The 22,476-nt window shown below is 54.2% G+C and overlaps 1 protein-coding gene across 1 annotated transcript; it reads left to right on the top strand.

Annotated features, from left to right (window-relative positions):
* Positions 1–287: 287 nt before the first annotated feature.
* Positions 288–21,525, top strand: WIPI1 (WD repeat domain, phosphoinositide interacting 1). Its single transcript, XM_030961845.1, has 13 exons — positions 288–397; positions 2,183–2,265; positions 3,920–4,089; positions 7,635–7,731; positions 11,561–11,658; positions 12,712–12,804; positions 13,049–13,119; positions 13,796–13,903; positions 14,263–14,427; positions 14,556–14,663; positions 16,004–16,125; positions 16,831–16,931; positions 20,982–21,525. Exons 1-13 carry the CDS (start codon positions 327–329, stop codon positions 21,027–21,029), a joined length of 1,335 nt encoding a protein of 444 aa, XP_030817705.1. The 5' UTR covers positions 288–326; the 3' UTR covers positions 21,030–21,525.
* The last annotated feature ends 951 nt before the right edge of the window (positions 21,526–22,476 follow it).

The raw sequence follows: 22,476 nt of genomic DNA, 5'->3' as shown, positions 1-22,476 counted from the left end.
CAGCAGCCCCTTGTCGCCGTGTCCCCCTCGCAGCACCGGTGCAGCCGCGCTCCGCCAGATGCGCTCCCAACATCTGCCCGCGCCCGTCTGATGCAACCACAACATCACCACGTGGCCACGCGCAGCTGTTCCGCGCCGCCAGCCAATGGCAGCCCGTTCCGCCACTCCGGGGGGCGGGCCCGCCCCGCCTGCTCCTCACCCCATAGGTCACCCTGTGCGTCCATCAGCGGCGAGCGAGCCAATGGGCGGCGGCACCGCCCGTGCGGCGGCGGAGCGGGGCCGGGGCGGGCGCGGGGCCGCAGCGGCCGAGGCGCCGCGCCCGCTCCATGGAGGCCGCGGCCGAGGCCCCGGGGGCGCCCGCGGCGCTCAGCTGCTTCTCCTACAACCAGGACTGCACGTAAGCGGGGCGGCCGCCGCGGGGCGGGGGGACGGCGGCCGGGCCGCGCCGGGCGGGGTCGGTCCGGCCCCGCGGCCCGGAGCGGGGCGGGTCCCCACAGGGATGGCCCGGCGGAGCCCCCCCTTCACTGCGCGCTCACGGGCCGGGGTCGGGCTGCTCCAGCCCGGCGGAGCCCCCCGTTCACCGCGCACTCACGGGCCGGGCTCGGGCTGCTCCAGCCCGGCCGAGCGGCCCCGGCCCCGGCGGCTGTCGGTGAGCACGGCCCCGGGGGAGGCGAATGGAGAGCGATGGCCGGGCTTTGCCTCCCCCGCAGCCCGGGGAGCGCCTGGGGACGGGCAGGGCAGCGGCGCTCGCAGGGCTTTGTCTGCGGGCGCTGTGTGGGCACTGGGAGGTGGCGGCGTTGCCCAGGGCCACCAGCACCTCCCGGAGGCTCCCGGTGAGCAGCGGTGCCAGAGCACCGCCCCGCTCGGGATAAATTACAGCCGCGCTCCTCGCAGCCTTCCTGCCCTCCTGTGCTTTACCTGATCCCGTTTAAGAACCATTCCCAACCGGGACAGCAAATCCCGGCCGGAGCAGCGAGGCACACACGGATGTGGCAGCCCGGAGCCAGGATCGGGCCGGAGATAAGAATCAGAGATAGCGGCCTCACTCACACCTGGAAATGCCCTTTCCTTTGCAGCCCTGCTTTGCATTGGTGTGCCCGAACAAAGGGTGCTTTGAGGGATGTGGATGCGCTGCTGACGTGAACCTGCTGGTCGCTGTCCCCAGTGCAAACGCTGTGCATTGCTGTTATGGGCTGGCTGCTGGTTTAAGACCTAGGTCTCGCTGCTTACTGCATCTGGAACTGGGCAGAGACAGCGCTTGGCAAAACTGCCCACCACCCTTAACAGTGAGAGCTGAGCTTCCCCAGCCTGTGTCAGTACAGGTGGATCAGGCCCTGGCTGAGGAAACAGCCCCTTCTGTGTCCCACAGGTCCTATCTGCATCCTCCCAGATAGATCTGGACCTGTTTGTTCCTCCAGCAGCCACAGGGCCATAGGAGAGATTATTTTGCCCTCTCAGAGGAGTGCTTGCCTTCTGTAGGCTGCAACAGCCTCAGATGGAGAACTGAATTCCTGAGTTTGTTACTCTGTATTATTTAGGTTGGAATCTGAAGTTGTTCCTTCACAGAGCACTGTGCCAGGAACTACTCATTTCCTCAATGTCAGGGTTTAACCCCAGCCAACTCCTCACTCAGTGAGGTGGAAAGAGAACCAAAAGGGTGAAAGTGAGAAAACTTACAGGCTGAGATAAAGACAGATTAATAATTAAAGCAAGAGCCACACATGCAAACAAAGCAGAACAAGGAATTCATTCCCCACTTCCCATGGCCAGCAGGGGCTCAGCCATCCCCAGGACAGCAGGGAGGACAAAGGCCACCACTCCAAATGTCCTCCCCTTCCTCCTCCTTCATCCCCTGAGCCTGGCATGGATGGCCTGGGCTGTCCCTGGGGTCACTTGGGGTCAGCTGTCCTGGCTGTGTCCCTTCCCAGCTCCTTGTGTCCTCACTGGAGGGGTGAGGAGCAGAAAAAGCCTTGACTGTGCAAGCACAGCTCAACAATAACAAAAACATCCCAGATTATCAACCCTGTGCTCAGCACAAACCCCAAACCCAGCCCTGTATGAGCTAATATGGCAAAAAATCCCCATCCCAGTCCAAACCAGTACACCACCCCTGCAGGGACTCTTGCTGTCACCTGGAGGGTTTCAGCTCTGAACCAGTAGGGCTTTTGCTTTGTCTCTGCAGCTCCCTGGCCATTGGAACCACAACTGGATACAGACTCTTCTCCTTAAGTTCTGTGGAGCAACTGGACCAGGTCCATGAAAGCAGTAAGTCTCCTGTTTCCCTGGGGAGGAACATTGACCAGCAGCACCTTCAGTTTGTGGGAGTCCTTCACCTTTGTTAGAGCCCAGTTCTTTCCCACTGCTGCCATGCTGACAGTCTGTGCTGCAGCCCAGCACTCAGAGGCAGTTCCCCACTGGAATGTTTCAGGTACATGAGCAGCAGCCCACAGGCTTCCAGCCCAGCTGCTGGAGAGCTCCCAGGCCTTTAATCCACTGTGGTATTTACAAGCAAGATGCTTTTAACAGGTTTTCCATGTAGAGAAGGTCACTCCCAGCAGGCCTGCAGCTCTTAGCTGTGCTCACAGCAGCGTGTAGCACACACTGAGCAGCCCAAAACAAGCCTGGCCTCATGGAGCAGGGACTCCAGGCTGCTTCAGCTGAGCTGCCCTGAGGATAACACTTCCCAATGATGGGTCTGTTCATCAGTGGTTATGTTCTCAGTGGCTGCAGGAGGAGTCTCAGCAATCAGACACAGCTGCCTCATCTGGAGCAGGGTCCAGGCTCCTTCCCCAGAGCCAGGCAAAGAGAAACAGGTCCCTGTGACCGTGTTCACAGGGGTCTTAGGATGAGGGAAGGGACAAGGATCTGACTCCATGTTTCAGAAGGCTTGATTTATTATTTTATGATATATATTATATTAAAACTATACTAAAAGAATAGAAGAAAGGATTTCATCAGAAGGCTAGCTAAGAATAGAAAAAGAAGGAATGATAACAAAGGTTTGTGTCTCAGACAGAAAGTCTGAACCAGCTGACTGTGATTGGCCATTAATTAGAAACAACCACATGAGCCAATCACAGATGCACCTGTTGCATTCCACAGCAGCAGATAACCATTGGTTACATTGTGTTCCTGAGGCCTCTCAGCTTCTCAGGAGGAAAAATCTTGAGGAAAAGATTTTTCATAAAAGATGTCTGTGACAGGTCCCTGCTGTGACACACTCAGGGCGATGGGCTGGGACACAGCCAGGCCCACATGGCAGTTGTGGGGCAGCCTTTGTTCCTCCAGTGCAGCCCAGCCCAAAGTGAGCATCACTCAGGGCTGGACAGGCTGGAAATTGCAGTCCCTGGGGATTTAGGTGCAGGGCCAACAACACCATTACCTGGTGCCTTGTCCACACAGCAGGAGCCACCCCAAACACAGTCACTGCAGCCACTGCTTGCTTCCCCAGGGAGGCTGGGAGAAACCAGACACCACACAGAAGAAACACCAAGCCACAGCCAGCTCCTGCCTTACCTCAACAAACCCCTCACATCCCCAGAAAACTCCCCTCACCAAAGTGGGGGAGCTCCTCCCTTTATATCCCCTTCCCAAGGATCTAGTGCAGCTGGGGGGCCTGAGGATTAGCTTCAGCTGGGCCCTGCTCAGGGGAGAGAGGCACAGCAGCCCTGTCAAAGAGAGCTGGGTATGTTCATCCAGTGGATATGTTCTCTGGTGCTTCATTTCTGCCTTCAGGGAAAGGTTCTCTTACCCTTTCCTGCTCCAACCTAATTGCTTTGTGCCAGGCATGGGGAATTTTTCACAAAAATGGTGTTAACACCTTAGCACAGAGCCTCCCAACGCCATCCCCTTGAGCTGAGTCCTGTTGCTGCAGTGCAGCCCAGCTGAAGGCTCTGCCTTGCTCTCCTTGTGTGCCCAGATGAAATCCCAGATGTTTACATCGTGGAGCGTCTGTTCTCCAGCAGCCTTGTGGTTGTGGTCAGCCATGCCAAGCCACAGCAAATGAATGTCTACCACTTCAAGAAAGGGACAGAGATCTGCAACTACAGCTATTCCAGTAAAATCCTGTCCATCCGCCTGAACCGGCAGGTGAGAGGGGTTACCCACACTCAGCCCGCTCTGGCTCTGTGCTGCTTTTGCTTTTCCAGCTGGGAGCAGCCTGGGAGGTTTGTGAGTGGGGTTGGAGGGGTGGGTGCCTGTGCTCTCCTCCCAGCCCCACATGGGAGGCCTCTGGCAGGAGCTGCAGGGCTCTGCTATCAGCTGCCCCCACTGTTTCCTTCAGGAAAATGAAGCCAAGGCCTTGGTTTGGTGGCAGTTACACAAAGGCTTTTTGTCATCTGCCTCCTTGCCTGTTCAGGACACAGCTCTGCCAAAAAAACACCTTTTCATGTTCCTCCCTCCCTTGGATTCCACATCCTGACTTCAGGCCCACCTCTGCCATCCTGGTTGAAAATGAGACCTTCAAAGTTGGTTACAAAAACCCAGGAGTAATTTATCTGTAACCCAGGAGTAACTTTTCCACACTTATCTGTGGATAAGGCAAAAAGCTGCTTTCCAAGTGCTGCCAGCAGCCTTGATTTTGTTTTAAAGGTATAAAACCCACTCAGGCCACTTACAATGAGAGTTTTAGAGTGTTATTCTCTGATGTGACACAGCCTCGTGCAGCCCTGAGCTCTTTCTGAGGATTTTAAGTCATCTTTTCTTTTTGTCCATAATTATTTTCCAAGTATATGCCCTAAGAAGCAGAGGACATTTTACAATGAAGAAATAAGCAGTCTGGGTAATTGTATATAATCAGCCTCTCCTCAGTTAGCAACAGTGAGACCTGCAGTGAGCTCTCTGGGCTGAGCTTCCAGTAAAGCTGTCTTTGACCAGGAGTTGCTGCTCTACAATTAAATCTGTCCTAAATTGATTTTTTTCACTTAAGCTTACAGCAAAACTGGCAAAAGAGAGACTTCCTTTGAATTGCAGATAGATGTGTGTGTATAAAAATAAACTGGGAGGTTCTGCTGAGCAGCTCTAGGAGATTGGTGTGAATAAAATACATTCAGGCTACTCCCCTTGGGCTGCCTGAAGGTGATGCACAGTCCCAGCCTCGAATCCACATTTCTTGGCTGCATTATAAGCTGGAGTTCAAATCCTGGGCTGAGCTCATCCTCTGGCTGTGCCACAGACACACCTGGAGGGATTTGGAGATGCTACAGATGTTTAGAAACACAGAATCACAGAGTCATTTAGGTTGGAAAAGACCAATAAAACATCGAGTCCAACCATTCCCCAGCACTGCCAAATCCACCACTAAACCCTGCTCCAAAGTGCCACTTCCACATATTTTTTAAATCCCTCCAGGGATGGTGACCCCACCACTGCCCTGAACATGTTCAATGCTTAATAACCCTTTTCACAAAGAACTTTTTCCTCAAATCCCATCTGAACCTTCCCAATTTGGGTGGGTTGAAGAGGAATCATTATTTCAGTGTACATTCAGGAGTTAAACTGGTGCCCATCAGATTCTGCGCGTGACACTTGAGCTCTTGCCTGAGCTCCTGTAGGAAAGCTGCACTCCCCTGGAAGTTCACAGAAGGACAAATCCCAGACAAGGCATTTACTCAGGGAAATGTGACAAATTAACCAGGAACAGGTCTCAAACAAAAGGTGCATGTTTCAATCTGTTCTCTCTGTGAAGAAGTCCTCCTTGTGCAAACAAGCAAACCCCTCAGTTGTTGTTGTTGTTGTGGCAATTCTTAGTTCCAAGCTCCATGATAGCTCTGAATGTGTGGAGGTAAATCCTGATTTGTCTCAGAGTGGGCAGTCAGGCTGGGCTCTGGGACTGCTGGGAAGCTGCTGGGTTTTCATTCACTGCTGAAACCCTGCTGAGCTCTTTGGAGAGGTTTGAGGTGTTTATCTGGCTGTGTCCAAACCCATTTCAGCCCCCAAACACAGCTCAGCTATCTGACCTGATCCATCCAAACTACAGAACGAGCTGGTGGGCAGTGACATTTTGGACAATTAGCAGTGCCTTGACCCCGTGTAGCAATCACAGCACCTTCTCTGAGGCTCTGTCTGTGTGCACAGTGAGGATAAAGCCCATCCCAGTGCCCCTCACATGCCCACAGGGCTGCATGGAGGCCAGCAGGGGTGAACCAGCCCTCTCCAGCTCCTGCTGAGCTTGTCCAGACCTCCTCTGCCTCTTCACATCCCAAACTTTCTTGGATTTTGTCCCTGTGGGCACCAGCATCTCTGGCTGCTGCTTTGCCATCATCTGGAGACCTCCCCTTCACCTGGACATCAAGAGCAGCCCGTTCTGGGAAAGCACATGGTGGCTTTGCCCAAATCAGCTGTATAAATATTCCTCTGCTTGCAAGTGGATGGCTCTTACTGTAGAAAAGGCAAAGTCTTCCTGGAAATGCAAAATGGCTCTGACACAGCCCCAGATGCTGTGGTTAGCAGGAATAGAAGTGGGAAAGAGTTTGATCTGAGAGTAATGGTGGAGCAAGGCAGAGATTTTTAATGTGGGTGTTTCAAGTTAGTGACTAAGCTCCACATTTAGATGCTAAATAAGTGGCCTCATTTCTGAAGAGGTGGAGGCTTCCTGGACATGGATTTGGGTGCTCCAGCTTCAGGATGGATGGGGTCTGGGCTTAGGCTTTTATTGGGATGTTTGTAGTGCTTCTGGACTCTTGGCACCAAAGGAGGTGAAGCTGTGCACTTGCTGGACTTACAAAGCTCAGCCCTTCAGCCAGACCCAAAGCCTGGTCCCAAAAAAAGCCTCTGTGCAAAAAGCCTCTGTGGTGACACAAAGCTGAGTGGTGACACAAAGCTGAGTGGCCACAGAGGTGGTGGGCCAGGGCTGAGGTTGCAGCATCAGGCTTCCCTTTGCCTTTCTGCCCTGCCTCCCCTTGGCTTGGCAGCTCCTCCTGGCTGGGTGGATGTTCCTGGCAGGGTCAGCAGAAGAGGTACGAGCACCTGAACTTGGGAAATCCCAGCCCCTCAGCCAAGATGGTGCAAGGGTGACTGTCCCTAACAAATGTGCCTCAGCTCTGTGTCTGTGCAGTTCTGCAGGGCACAGAAAGCAGAGTCTTCCCTGCTGACACCCAAGGGGAAAAGAAACACTGATGTGCTGGGCAGGTGCATTAAGCTTAGGAGCAGTGGCAGAGGCAGCAGCTCCATTTGTGTCCCAGATGAGGAAGCAGTCAAGGCAAAGGGCCTGCATTCCCACCTGGAGGCACACTGACAAGCAGGACTGCAGCCTCTCTGCTGCCAGGTCTTTGTGATCAGAGTAATTTGATAAGAACTGCAGAGCAAAGTTGGGGTAGGGATGGATGGCAGTCAAGGCCTGAGTGGGGTGTGACCCTGGTGGGCCTTCTGTTGCTGTGGGTGTGGAAGATGCAGAGGAGCAGAGAAGCCATGGTGTTTTTTCATCTCTCTAAAGCAAGACTGGATGCAAAAACTCTCAAAACAAGAGTTGTACAAACCCTAATGTGAGAGGGGATGGAGAAGCAGAAGAGATCACGTTTCTGTTCCATTTCATTGTGTGGGAAATTCCTGTTGGGTTTGTCTGACAGCAAAGGTTTGGGTTTGGGAAGTGTGGGAGCAGCACCCAGACACTGTGCATGTCCCCTGTGTCCTTGCAGAGGCTGGTGGTGTGCCTGGAAGAATCCATCTACATCCATAACATCAAGGACATGAAGCTTCTGAAGACTATTATGGATACACCTCCCAACACAACAGGTGAGCATGGCAGAACTGTGTGAAAGGGAGCTTTGGAGAGCCACAGCTTTGTTAGAATTTAAGCCAGCCTGTGGCCTGTGCATGCTCACCCAGCACTGGGAAGTCAGAAATGCATGGAGCAGAGGGTGAAGGGACCCACAAGGATCACTGAATCCAACTCCTTGCCCTGCACAGCAGCATCCCAACATCCCAGAGCATTGTCCAGACTCTCCTTGAGCTCTGCCAGGCCTGGGCTGTGACCCAGCTCTGTCCTGAGCAAAGCCCTGCCCTGTCTGGAGCAATCCCCTGCTCTACCCAGAGCTGATGCATCAAAGGAGAGCAGAGATGGGCAGAAGGGTCTGACTTCCTTTTGGGGTCAGCTCCCAAAGTGATCACTGGGGACAGAGCACACAGCCAGGCCCAGCCCCAGTCCCTGCCAGGGAGTTCCCAGGAGCTGCCACCTGCTGTTACTGCAAAGGCCAGGGGCAGGGCAGGTGGCTGCAGCACAGATCCTGTGGGTGTGGCACAGGGGGAATCCGGCTTTCCTGCTGCTGGGAGAGGCTATTTTTAGCAGCAGAGAGGGAAGCTTGGCTGGGTGCCCACGATGCTGTGCTGTCCTGCAGCATCCTTTCATGGCTGGGTGCTTGGGAAGCTGCTGATGGGCTCACGCTTGGCCTCGGGGCTTTCAAGGGATGCTCTGCCAGCAGCTCCCCTGACCTACTTCAGGTCTCACCAGATGGGCTGTCTGTGTGGATTAAACATGCTGAATGCTGCAAATATAATTAAAGTTTAAAACCTTCCTGAGAAGGCCCAGCAGCAGGGTGGGCAGGGATACCCAGGCCTGGAGCTGTTCTGCAGAGTGGCTGGAGGATCAGGTCATGGTTTAAGAGCAGCAGGGCAGGACTGGGAGGCTGCAGATCACAGGCTTCATATGGGCTTAGTGTTTTAAACCCCTTTTACTGCAGCAGCTGTCATTGAAATGAGCTGAGTGGCAAGTGCAGTGTCCCTGTTGTCCCTGGGCCACCTGCTTTGGTCCCAAGTGTGACCCCAAGGACGGTGTGTCCAGTAGGTCAGGGCAGTCCAGCCTCAGTGCAGCTTGTTTAGGAGTGGGAATCTGTGCTGGGGGGTTTAGGAGCACATGGAGAATGTGCCACCCCCCTAAAGTGTGTGCCCTGGGCACGGTGGCAGCAGCACAGGCAGGACCAGGGTTTGCTGCAGCCACACTGGCCCGTCGCAGTGAGATCTCTGCCTGTTCCTGGCCAGCACCTGGTTCCTGATCCAGCCTCCTCCACGTAGGAGAGGAAAATGCCCACGGTGTCCAAGACAGTTGTTTTTCATGTGATTCACATCAGGGGCAGGATTTGAACCAAGGAGGTCACAGTGCTTGGGGTGACTTGTGTGCTGTGTGGGCACATCTTGGGAGTGACTGCAGCTTTGGAAACCACCTTATGGCTCCCCCCAAGCCCTGGATGTGCCTGGACCTGCTGGCCTGAGGGCAAGGCCAGGCTTCATTGGCACAGTAGCATTTTTCCATGCTGCTTGAGGAAGCCACCTGTGACGTGGCACTCGCAGAGGTGCCATCTGAGCCGTGCCAGCCTGCCTGAGCCCATCACTGCAGCACCAACCCTCACCATGGCTGGGGGGCTGCTGCTGAGGGGAGAGGAGCATCTTCAGAGGCTGCCCGTGGCCCTGTGATCCTTGTTCTTTGTGTGTCCCCGAGGTCAGCCCAGTACACTCACATCTGTGTTTTCCCCTGGCCTGGTTTTCCGGCTGCTCTGCCGGCCAGAGGAGCGCAGGGAGCGGGTGACTCACCCGGCTCAGAGCTGGCTTTGTTCAGCTCCAGCCTTCCCTGATCGTGTCTGAAAGGGCTCTGCTGATCCCCCCGTGCTGCCTGGGCTGGGGAATCACCATCCAGAGGGGGCAGGATGCTCATCACAGCCGAAGTCTCTGGGCTATCTTTGCCTTCCTCCCATCCCTCCCTCCTTAATTGCCTTTTAATTGCCTGCCTTTGCTGCTGCCGTGCATGCTCCTCGTGCCTCTCCCGGTGCGCCATTCCTGGATGATGTGCACGCCTCTGGATGGATGGGGAGCGGATCCCTGGGGCCTCTGGCCGATCCTGCAGCTCCTGGCTGTGCTGTGCTGTCTTTGTTTGGTTATAAACAATGACCTAAAACGAGAGCTCCGGCCGATCCTTCCCTGCTGCTGCTGGGCGGGGGCCAGGGCCGTGTCCTGACACGGGGCTTGCACGGCACAGCACGGCACGTCCTGTCCCATCTACGTGCAGTGTGTGGCTGTCCTGCTGCTGTGTGGCTGTCCTGCTGGCCCCTTCAGTCCCATCTCATCCCATCCCACCCCATCCCATCCCATCTACGTGCAGTGTGTGGCTGTCCTGCTGGCCAGTTCATCCCTTCCCATGTATGTGCAGTGTGTGACTGTCCTGCTGGCCCCTTCAGTCCTGTCCCATCTCATATCTACGTGCAGTGTGTGGCTGTCCTGCTGGTATGTGGCTGTCCTGCTGGCCCCTTCAGTCCCATCCCATCTCATATCTACGTGCAGTGTGTGACTGTCCTGCTGGCCCCTTCAGTCCTGTCCCATCTACATGCAGTGTGTGGCTGTCCTGCTGGTATGTGGCTGTCCTGCTGGCCCCTTCAGTCCCATCCCATCCCATCCCATCCCATCCCATCCCATCCCATCCCATCCCATCCCAACCCATCCCATCCCATCCCATCCCATCCCATCCCATCCCATCCCATCCCATCCATGTATGTGCAGTGTGTGACTGTCCTGCTGGTGTGTGACTGTCCTGCTGTCGCTTTCAATCCCATTCCATCTACGTGCAGTGTGTGGCTGTCCTGCTGGCCCCTTCAGTCCCATCCCATCCCATCTACGTGCAGTCTGTGGATGTCCTGCTGGCCCCTTCGGGTGTCCCCGCTGCCTTTAACCCCGCGGCTTCCTCCGCACGTGGGATTAGGTGGGACTCCCGCCACGGGTCAGGAAGCTCAGGTCGTGCTGGAGCCTGGAGTGGGGTTTGGGAGGGCTGTGAGCACACGGATGTGGGGCAGGAAGCGAGTGAGGCACGTTTGGTGTGTGACAGGATTCACTGGGCTGCATCCTCAGCCAGCAGCGGGAAGGAGGCAGGAAGAGATGCTCTTTTCCGAGGTCACCTGGGGGACAGCGGATGGATGTACCCACACACGTATCCATCCGTCCCTGTCTCATCCCGTAATTCCTGCCCACTTCGAAAGGAGCATTTGGGAACCTTTGTGCTCGTGTTGCACAAAACCAGATGGCTCTTATGGGGAAGAATTCCCCCTGTGCTGGAGATTTCACTATGTTCAAGTTCCTTGTCAGCCAGAAACTCCCTGCACAGCCGGCGCATTTCCTTTGTCTTTCTCTGCTTCCCTTTTCCATTCAGAGCAGAAGGAAATGGCACTGCCTTCAGCCAGGCTGCAACAGAGCTGCACCCACACTGGGGTGCTCCTCTGAGCTTCCAACCCAGCACCTACACCCTGTGCACATCTGGATGTGTCCAGATGTGGCTGGACAGGAAGTGCTGTGAGCACTCAGACCCACATGTGCTGTCTCATGCACCTATTCCTGCCTTCTCCAGGGAGGTAATGCAGGGGGAGAGCCCAGGGCGTGCTGAAAAGCCGGATCTGGGTTCCCTGTGCTCGGGGAGGGTGGCAGGGCACAGCCGCCGTTCTGTCCCGTACCAGCAGATGTCCCCACGGCCGAGGTGTTCCCAGCGCCGGGGCCGAGCAGTGTCAGGAGCCAGAGCCCGAACCCCCGCCGTGCCCCGTGCTGTGCTCCCCCAGTCACAGCCTCAGCCGTGTCCCTGTCCCCCTGCCAGGTCTGTGTGCTCTCTCCATCAACCACGCCAACTCCTACTTGGCTTATCCCGGCAGCGCGACCAGCGGAGAGATCGCGCTTTACGACGGAAATACTTTGGTAAGTGCGAGGCTCAGCCTTTGGATACCGACGGGCTGAAAACAAACAGAGCCACAGCAAAGCCAACGGGGCCCTTGGGAAGGATGAATAAATCCACTCCACCGAGCTGGAGTGCGAGGGAATTGCCTGGCAGGCACATCTGGACGGATCCCCCTTGCTCGGAGCAGACAGCTCTGAGATCAGGACGTGCATCTCCCAGCACAGGATATTCAGGGAAATGTGACCCACTGCCCTGCAGCCCCAGGGCCACTGCCAGGCTCACACTGGGGTTGCTGTGGGAGCGTCAGCAGCAGATCCCAGGGGAATGATGTGGCCAGCGTGGGTCAGGGGGTTGGAGCTGCTCCAGGCACAGCACAGGAGCTGGAGCAGCTTTGCCACACCATGGGCTGGAAGGGATGCCTGACCCAAAATCACAGAGAGGGCAAAGTGTCCAAAGTCCCCTTAGGAAATCTGTCCCTGGCTGGATGCAGGGTCATGATTATCTGCTGTTTATGCCAGGGCTTTGAGTTACATAAGGCTGGTGGCTCCGTACGTGCAGCCAGAGCTGAGGATCTGCAGCAGGGGAGGAGCAGAGCACAGGGAAAATGCTGCTGCTCCAACAGGTGCTGCAAGGGCTGGGGCTCCCTGCAGGTGCCAGGGTGGTGTCACTGCAGCAGGACTTGCTGTGCAGCACAGGGAATTGCAGGACAGGGCCAGACTTTGGAGAGGGTGCAGGCACAATGCTGAACCCTGGAGAGGTGGAGAGCTGAGGTTCTCTGCCCCTGGGGTGAGTGTCCTGTAATCACAATGGCCATAATAGCAGAGGAATGAACTCAAGGCAGGGCAGAGGTAAAGTGCTGAGGATGTTGAAGGGATCCCATGAGCACATGATGATCCTGTGAATCCATATCAGCAGGTGTGGATAGCTGCAGGGCAGGAACGCCCTGCCCTCACACAGTCCAAGGACCAGCATGTCCCTTTGCCCACACAGTCCAAGGACCAGCGTGTCCCTTTGCCCACACAGTCCAAGGACCAGTGTGTGCCTTTGCTCTCACGTTCCCTTGTGCCCTACAGAAAACAGCCTGCACCATTCCTGCCCACGATGGGCCTCTGGCTGCTCTCACCTTCAACTCCACCGGCTCCAAGCTGGCCAGTGCTTCTGAAAAAGTGAGTGAGTGTGCCTGCAAGTACCCTCCCTCTGCCCAGGGCTGCATCAGCACCCCTGAGCTGCCCCTCTCAATCACAGCCAGCACAGAAGGGCCGCTGACTGGTCAGTGTATGGGATCAGATTGAGCCCAGCTGGCAAACAGGAGGAGCCTTTGCACATCCTGAGTTTCCTGGGTGTGTCAGGGAAAGGGCTTGGGTTCCTTGGCCTGCTCCTACGTGGTATTTCCATTTGCATTTTTTGCAGGGCACAGTCATTCGTGTATTTTCCATTCCTGGGGGGCAAAAACTCTATGAATTCCGGCGAGGGATGAAAAGGTCAGTTCGTTCTTCTGGCAGTGACAAGTACACAGAGGGCTCCCGGAGCCAGAGTGTAAACACAGGGACCCAGGGCAGCGTCAGATCCTGGTGGCTTTGGCATCTTCTGCAGAAGGAAAACAAGAGCAAACGTATCAGCTGGAAATGTCACTGTGCCAGGCTGTGCCCAGCTCATTGATTCCTTCCAGTGTGTCACAGAACAGGGCGATGGCAGGGAACAGACATGGAGTCACTCCATTTACTGTGTCCTTTCTTTTCTCTTATTTGAAATAGTGAAGTCCCCAGCATTGTCAGAGACCTCATTCTTGCTGAACCTGTGCAGGAGATGCTGTTTGTGTCCCACTGTTCAGCACTTTGGCTATCCTCCCTGGTCTCTGCAGCACCAGAAGCTGCAGTGAGGCTGGCACAGATGTTGCCTCCACAGGCAGCTCTGTGAGCAAGGACATTTCCACCTCTCTGGCTGTTTGTGATTAGCTCGGGGCTACCCCCAGCCCTGCTGAGCAAAGGGATTAGGGAATGGCTCATCAGTGAGCCCACAGGCTCAGCAGCAGCTGTGCAGGGTGATCCTCACCATGGAGGGGTCTCCTTCCTGCCCATCCCCTCCTCTGTGAGGCAAACCCAGCAGTTCCCCTTGAGTGGGTTGCTGTGGGAGTGACAGTGCTGTCCTTGGCTCTAGGTATGTGAACATCAGCTCCCTGGTGTTCAGCATGGATTCCCAGTTCCTCTGTGCTTCCAGCAACACGGAGACCGTGCACATCTTCAAACTGGAGCATCTCACAGACAGGTGAGGGCTTAGCCTGGCTTAACCTGCCTGCCCCAGGGCTGGGTCTGCTTCAAAGCTCTGTTTACAAAGCTGCTCTCCACGTCCTCACCATGTACTCTCCATGAGCAATTCCAGGTGTATGGTGTCCTTGTGTCCCCAGGGACTCTTTGGAAAGCCACACACTGCAGCCCTGCTGTCAGCCCCTCCAGGCCTCCCTGGCTTTATTAGGTGCCACTGTCCCCTGTGACCTCCAGCCAGGCTGGTGCACAATGTGAAGGTGCTCCAGAAAACCCTTCACCCATGTGAAATCAGGTCTGTTCCTGACGTTCGGTCACACTGATCATGCTAACCCCACTGTAACTGCTTTGTGACCCCCTCAGCCGGCCAGAGGAGCCTCCAACCTGGAGTGGTTACATGGGGAAGATGTTCCAGGCTGCCACCAACTACCTCCCTGCCCAGGTGTCCGGCATGATGAGCCAGGACCGAGCCTTTGCCACCGTCCGGCTGAACATCTCTGGCCAGAGGAACATCTGTGCCCTGTCCACGTATCGTGCTGACCCTGCTGAGCCCTGGCCAGGCCAGCCTGACCTCATCCCCTGCCTGCAGAGCACTGGGGTGGGTGCTGCTGTGTCTGTGGGTGAGGGTTTTGGCCTCAGGATGCTTTTCCCAGCAGGATTCAGAAGCTGCCTCGGCTGTTGGTGACGACGTCGGATGGACATCTCTACATCTATAACCTGGACCCCCAGGATGGAGGGGAGTGTGTCCTAATTAAAAATCACAGGTAACTCTACCTCCACTCACACCTCATACAGAGGCTGATATTTTAAGAAATTAAGGGAAATCTCACCTGGCAGCACAAAATGGAGCTGTAGGAGCAAGAAAATTAGAACTGAGTTTGTGATTGGAGCTCCCTTGATCTGACAGGCATGGCTGGGAAGCACAGCAGCAGGCAGGGACACAGGGACACAGGGCTTCTTGCAGGAGAAACCTGAGACATCTCAGATGCCATGGCAGCTGTGGGACATCCCAGCTTAGGCTGGGCAGGCTGCGCTTTAGGAGATGCCCCAGCAGCAGAGCTCTGACCTTCGTGGTGGCAGGAGAGCAGAGCACCTTCTCCAGCTTGGAGTGGGTGCTGGAGAGCTGACTGGGGCTAGGATGGTGTGGAGTGACATTGAGCTTCTGTGGACAAAGTAGAGGGATTTCTTTGTGGAAGGGGTTGTTAAGCGTTGGAAGGGGCTGCCCAGGGAGGTGGTGGGGTCACCATTCCTGGAGTTGTTCAAGGAATGACTGGATGTGGCCCTCAGTGCCCTGGTGTGGTGACAGGCTGGTGGTGATCAGTCAAAGGTTGGCCTCGATGATCTCAGAGGTCTTTTCCAACCGAAATCATTCTGGGATCCTGTGAAAACAGAGCCTCCCCCGCCGCTCTTCAGGCCATATGCAAATCCCATTAAGCACGGAACCCCCCCGCACACATCTGGGCTGCTTGGCTCCAGATGTGAAGCCTTTGGGGTGGGGTGAGATGTAACATGTGCTCCAGGCTGGGAGGTGGCTGCCAGCCAGGAAAGTGCCAGCAGCTTTTGGAAAAGCCACAAAACAAAAGCACTTCAAAGCTGCGCTGTCCAGCGCGCGCCGCCCGCAGCCCCCAGCCTTGTCATGTGGGCTCCTCTGAGCATCAGAGGGCTGAAAAGGGCCCTTGGGTCATGAGTTACATTACATCATACGATATCTCTGCTCAAACTCCGTCCTAAACTAGCCAGGGCTGCTTTTCCCATCTAGTCTGCTCCTGTTGGAAGCCCTTCGGAGCCCCCTCTGTGATTAGAAACACTGTTTGCCTTTGTAACCTAAAGCTTTTGTGGTCAGTCTGTTCCCTTCTGTTTCCATGCCAGCATTGTCCTCCAGTTGAAGTGGTGCTTCCCCTATCTCCTTCTTCACCCCCTGCTTTCCTTGTGGAGCACAATGCTCCCCTGTCCACAGCACTGCTGGGGCTGCTGCATGCGGTGATGGGGATGGGTGATGTGCTTCGAGGAGATGTGGATGCATGGGCTTGTCTTAGCTGGAGCTGGGGAGGAACAGCCAGGATCAGAACTAACTCTTCTGCTCTCTCTTGATCTGTACAATTAGTCTGCTTGGCTCAGGAAGGATGGAGGAGAACAAAGAAAACGACCTTCAGCCTCCAGTACCTCAATCTTATGCAGCAACTGTAGCCAGACAAAGTACAGTGCCTTCAACTTCGACCATGCCAGGTGAGCACCACGTGTGCCCTTCCTCAGGCAGAAGCCACAAAACCACCTGGGGCAAAGGGGAAAGTGTCCCACATTCCAAGGGCTCATCCAGGATCACCACAGGTGCACTGCACTCTGGGGCAGCAGGACTTTGGAGCTCACCGGGTTCATCCCCTGCCACAAAAACAGGGCACGAGTTTTCTGCTCTGCTCCCTGTGCCACAGACAGGCCCAGGGCAGAGCAGGAACCACTCTTTGGCAGACAGCAGCTGCTGCCAGGTGGTTTCCAGGGGTTGTGACCATGGGTGTAGGAGTCAGGCTCACTGGTTTTGTGTCAGTCACTGACACAGTCAGTCACTGTTTTTGTGGTGAGATTGCCACAGAGTCCCTGAAGCTGGTACACCTTGCACTAAACTGCTGCAGGAAAAGACTGGGTGACTGGTGACTATCTCATTATATTCCCAAGTGTAAGATCCACATCCAAATGCAGATCTTACTCTGAAATTGGTGCTTGGGTTCATGGTAGGAGGAGGAAAGCTGCTGCCACAGGAGCTGACCATGTAGTTCATCTAGAATCCATAGTATCCATGGAGACACCTTCCTCTTCCTCAGTCCATGAAGGCAGAGGAAGCAACTCAGTGCTAAAGAGGTGGTAACAGTGTGTGCTGCTGTGTGCAGCCTCGTGCCATCCCTTCCTGCCTAACCCTTGGTGTTTTCCCCTGGCCAGGTTACTCGGAGGACGGCGGAGCCCTGCGGGGGGAGGTTATCCCAGAGCACGAGTTTGCGACTGGACCAGTCTGTCTGGATGATGAGAATGAGTTTCCTCCTGTGAGCATTCGGGACCCCTAAACCTGCAGTGCAGCCCTCATGCTGAGAAGGAAGTAGTAACCTCTTCCCAGAAGAGATTCCATGGTCCCCTCCTTGTCCCAGCTCACTGGGAAGCCTAAAATAATTGGATGGGTTCTAGGGACAGTGCCAGGGAAATGACACCCCCACTAACAGCAGCTGGGGATGGGGCAAAAGTGATCAAACATAAGCAGAGATAGATCTGAACAAACTTGCTGAATGGTGTTCAGATCCAGACCTAACCTTTGTGCCTTGAGCAGATTTCTAATATTACCAGGAATAGTTTTAATTGGAACAACTTAGAAATAAAAACTTAATACCCCGTTGCATTTTCAGTCAGTTGTGTTAGTTCATGGAATGCAACTGGAACATACCTGAACCTCACCAGTCTCTTCATTTCCAAGGTAACTGAGAAGGAAACTCCTTTTCCAAGTACAAAGATGAAAGGAATAACAGAGTTTTAAACCATTTTATGATTTTTGTGTGGCACTTTCTCAGTTACCATTGGAAGGAGCTAATTAATTTTTCAATCTAACTTCAGCCTGGCAGTGTCTTTCTGGCTCCTTTTCCTATTCCACACTCATTAATTAAGTATCTAACCCCTAATTGGACAAATGTTGGTCTGTGCTATGATCTGGTTGTAATCAGTGGTGTCTTCATAGCAGTAATGCAGCAGAATACTGTAATGGATTTCAGGTTGCAGGCTTGGCAGGCTTTTGGAATTCCTTACTTCATTTTTACATATCCTGCTGCTGGAGTTTTGCCTGAAAAGGAGGAAGTACAAACCTTATTCCAGGACTCATTCCATGTGCTGAGCTGACCTCTGTGAGGCACCTTCCTCTGAGCTGAGGCAAAGTGTTACTTAGATAAAGGGAGGCTGGCTCATGACTCCTTTGAGCCAGCACCACCTAAACCCAGCTCAACTCACACAACCCTCAGATTATTTCTTTCCTTACCTGCACCATTCCCTGCTGCAAACTGGGAGCAGGAATTTCCCACTTGTCCGACTCCATTACTCAAGAAGGATATTTAAAATGTCTCCCTCGCTGTGCCCACAGAGAAGGTGATGGCCCAAGCCCCTGGAAGGAGCAGCAGGGACAGAGAGAAGTCCTTTGTTTCCTTCTGCTAAACCTGCTCTTGAACTCATGGTTTGGGGACAAGCAAATGCCAGCAGGCAGGGATCATGCTGCTCCTGAATGAGGCTTCCTGCTGGGACTGGGCTGGATGAAAGCAGCCCCAAACCCCTGCTGGAGCACAGCAGGTGCTTTATGAAATGAACTTTGATCCCTCCAGATCCTGTCATTGACCTGACAGAGCAGTGACATGTGTATTGTTAGGGAGGAGGTGGTGTGGGAAGGGAAGGTGCTTTCCAAAAATACTCCCTGATAACGGTGCCTGAGCAAATGGAGCTTCCAGATAAAGCCCCCGCTCCTGGGTTTGGGGTTTGCCCTCGCAGTGGGAGCACTCAGGATGTTTGGATGCTCTGGATTTCACTGAACTTGGCTGTTTTCTCAGCACTTGAGATCTCCAGTCTCAGTGAAGGGGGTTTCAGGCATCGGTCACTCCTGTGCAGAGGAGGAGGGGGAGAAAACCTGACCTTATCCAACAAAAATGTTTTGACAGCGTTCGGCTTTGCGGAAACATGGGAAGGGTTTTGTTTGTTTTCCAGTGTGCAACAAAAAGACTTTTCAAAACCTCAAAACTTGTGACAAAATGGAATATTCACCCGCAGCCCACGGTATGGCTTTGAACTCAGACATGGTTCTGGAGAAACAGCAGTGCTCAAACCCCACAGTTTCTCCCCATTTTGAAACCTCTTGTCTTCCCTTGACCTCAAGCAAGACTTCAGAGGCTCTGCTGTTAAAGACTGAGGAAAACCAGCTTCAGCCTGACATAAAATCTGTCAAACACTGCCTGTTCATTAAGTGGAAGGAGGGACAGATCAGAGAGGAGATGAGGAGCCCAAGGAGGACTCATAAAAAGTGGCCTCACAAGAGGGGACGTGGATGTTGCTGCTGCTGGTGCCAGGATTGCAGAAGGAGGTTAAACCAGTTCAGTGACAATCCCTGCATGGATGGGGTGGATTGAGCACTCCCAAGTCACTGCTGGTCCTGGGCAGGAAGGACTCAGGTGTTACTGAGGGGGACAGGGGGCTGGAGCCCTGGGTGCCATGCTGGATGTGCAGGGAGGAGGCTGCAGAGCCCTCACCCTGCAGCAGCAGCAGATTTTACAGGGTGGAAAGAGCAAAGCCAGCTCTGGCTGCAAAACACTGGCAGTTTGGGCAGTTTTCTGCTCACCTGCCTGAGCAGCCACCCCTGTTCTGTGGGTGTAGCAGGGAGTGAGGTTTCCAGTGGTGCAGGGAGATGCTGGGGTGTGTTTTGGGCCAGGCAAGGCACTGCTGTGAGGTTTGCCAAAAGAAATCCTACAGGATCTGGCAAAATAAATCCTACAGGATTCTGCAAGCAGCTGGGGAGTGCAACCAGGGGATCTGCCCAAAACTCCTGGGATTCAGTAGGAAAGATGGTTTCTTCCTGCAGATTGCTCAGTGCTTTCCAGGCAGAGGTGATCCATCCTGCATTTGGCTGCAGGGCCCAGAGGTGAAGCTTTATCAGGAGAGCCATTTCATTAAGTCAAGTGAGACTGCAATCAGCTCTTCAAAGGCAGCTTCCCCTCACTGATACTCCATCACTCTTAAAAACCATCTCTTTCCCATTAGTTTTTGGATGCTCCAGAACAGTTTGGGCACTCTCCTGTGCTGCCAAAGGATGCTGCTGCCTGTTGGAGGGAAAAAATCTACAACAGGGCAGAAATCAGTGCCCTGTCATGGGGTCCCCACACCCCTCTGCTGCTCCAGACCACAGATCTTGATACAGCCAGGCTGCAGATACATCTCTGGCTCTGTGGAAGCAGTATTGGCCCAGATTCCTCCTGGCTCTTTACTCAGTGGTGTTTCCCTCATTCTGTTGCATGGGTATGGACACTTAATTAAAGTGATTATTTTTTAACAGCTGGCTGGTAGCAGAGGAAAGGCCACAGACTTTCCACTGAGGCTCTGCTTGTAATAATGTGTCATAGGGGATGAGGGAGTTTGGCAGAACCTGGCTCCTGCCTTTGTAGCTCAGAGTGGCATTTTGGGCAGCTGGGGCTTGCAGGATTAAGCCCAGCTTATCAGTACATTATCTGAGGTCCCCTGGGAGTTGTGCCATCCAGTGTCAATGCCTGTGCCTGGAAACCTGGCCAGTGATGGTGGAGAGGCAGACCTGGGAGGAGGAGCTGGCAGAGAGCCTGTGCAGCAGGAGCTGTGGGGTTCACATCCCTTCCAGGTCTGTGAGGTTGTGGGGTTCACATCCCTTCCAGAGAGCCTCTGCAGCAGGAGCTGTGGGGTTCACATCCCTTCCAGGTCATGTCTGGCAGGGCTGGAGCTGGGACAGATCTGTGCCAGGGCTGCCCAGGCTTCATTAGGAGGAGCAGGGGCACATTTCACCCAGGATCTCTGTGGCAGGAGTAGCTGATGGAGGTGAATCAGGGTCCTGCTGCTGCCTGTTCTCTGCTCCTGCCTTACTCTTTCACTCAGAGGCTTTGCTGGTGTTTAGGCTGAGCTTCCCCTCCCCTAATCCTGTCTCACATGTTGGAGTTGAACTCTGGGATCCATCCAGAGACCCCAGAGCAATGCAGGGATGCCCAGCACAAACCTTTCCCTCCAGCCACACCGGAGCTGAGCTTTTTGGGATCACTTAGTGGCAAATGCACCTCACCCCCAGGAACTGCACTCCCCAAAGCCTGGCTCTGCTGAGCCCAGTGCCAGCCAGAGGCCAGACCCACTTATCACTGATCCAGATGGTTCCTGTTCCCAGGACTGTCAATTTGAGGAGGGGGAGAGCAAATAAATAAACCTCTCCCCAATCTGCCTTTGAATGGAAAGTAAAACACTGCGGGAGATCCCTCCCCCTGCTCCTCCCATGTGCGTAAAACCAACTGGAAAAGCTCCCTGGTGCTGGGAAAAGTAAGGCCCTTGTGTTTTGATTTTGGTAGATAATCTTGTGCCGTGGAGGGCAGCCGGGCAAGGCGAAGAGGTCGTGAGGAGAAGCCAAACAGCCATGCTCGGGACAGCTGCTGGGAGGTGCTCTGGAAAAGCCAGGAGTTTCGAAGAACAGATCTGTGAGTCCCCAAGATGAGAAAAAAAAATATACAAATTAAGCTTGGGCCAGGCTTTTTCCTCTGTGTAAGTGAACACCTGGCCCTGTTAGCCCCTGTTTTAATTTGTGTCTGGGTGGGGTGTCAATGTACTGTATGCACATGGCTCTATTTAACAAACTCTTATGTTAGAACCACAGTGTAAATGCTAATTTAATCAGATTTGTATGTAACCAGAATTTTATATACCCATTTGTCCCTTTTCTAATTTATGCTGTTTTATGTGTATAAATGTACTTATAGGAAGAGATATTAAACTTATGTCTTTGTACAGTATATACAGACTATTTTAACCCAGGCAAAGTATTTTTGCAGTGATATTAGAGAAGATGCCACTTTGCTATGTTCAAAGACAGAATAAAGTCACAGTCTGTCCCTGGCAGCTCTTGCTGTTCTTTTTGGGGCCCTAAAGGTGTCAGTCTGGATTAAGTTTGGGGAGTAGGAGGGGTTTTGGGGCTGGGGTGAGGGCAGCACACCTGGGTGAGTCCACACAAGTCCTCTTACAGCCAAAGAAAGATCTGGGTGTGTAAATCAGAATCCAGAATGGTTTCAGAACACCCTCACTCAGCTGCTGAGAAATCCCAGTGGTTTCTCAGGTTTCAGTTGCACCTTCATTTCTGCCTTTGCAGCTCCCCAGGCCTTTGCACCTGCCCAGGAATGGCCCCACAGGAGCAGTTCCACTCCATCTGTGCTGCACTGGGATGGGCAGCAGCTCCTCTGCCTGGAGCCCTGATCTGCTGGGAGACCCCAGAGCAGGAACCCTGCCCTCCCAAAACCCCACAGTTGCACCCTTCTGTTTGCTGAGAGCTGATGGGGAGCAGCCCCAGTTCTCTCCCAAACCCTTGGATGTCCCAGCACAGTCCTGAGCTCCCCCCTGGCAGGACAAGCTGAGCATCCTTCCCACACGGATGGCAGCCCTGGGACAGCCCAGGACCCCCTTCCTTCCTTCCACAGACATCTGGGTGTTGCCATGACCCCTCTCAAGAACCTCAGCAGGCAGCTGGTGGGGCAGGTGCTCCCTTCCCAGAGCACTCCCCTTGTGCCAGCCAGGAATTTTCTCTCTGCAGCCACCAAACTTGCAGGGTGTGTGCAGCAGAAGGGCTGATTGCCCGAGGCTGTGAGCCCCATCCTCCCCTGCCTTGTGCTCCCACAGCTGCTCCTGGAAGGTTTCTGTTTAGAGGAAAACCAAGCAAATTTCCCTGAGGAATCCTCTCCCAAAGCCAACTCTCGCAGAAGGTAGTTTTAATCCAAGAGCTGTCTCTTTCCCAGATAAAGAGCTCTACAAAAAGCCTTCCACATGCCCAAGGTCCAAAGGGGACCCTCTGTGTGCTCC

Source organism: Camarhynchus parvulus, chromosome 18 (genome assembly GCF_901933205.1).
Source record: "Camarhynchus parvulus chromosome 18, STF_HiC, whole genome shotgun sequence".
In the NCBI taxonomy this organism is placed as follows: domain Eukaryota; kingdom Metazoa; phylum Chordata; class Aves; order Passeriformes; family Thraupidae; genus Camarhynchus; species Camarhynchus parvulus.
The sequence above is the reverse complement of the archived record's forward strand: the minus strand, read 5'-3'. Positions and strand labels throughout refer to the sequence as shown.

What these genes read in the sequence shown, in the direction of transcription:
- WIPI1 (XM_030961845.1), top strand. Translation starts at nt 327, where the DNA reads ATGGAGGCCGCGGCCGAGGCCCCGGGGGCGCCCGCGGCGCTCAGCTGC. An exon ending in TTTACGACGGAAATACTTTG is followed by an intron (nt 11,659 to 12,711) that starts GTAAGTGCGAGG and finishes TGTGCCCTACAG; the next exon opens with AAAACAGCCTGCACCATTCC. An exon ending in GTCCTAATTAAAAATCACAG is followed by an intron (nt 14,664 to 16,003) that starts GTAACTCTACCT and finishes CTGTACAATTAG; the next exon opens with TCTGCTTGGCTCAGGAAGGA.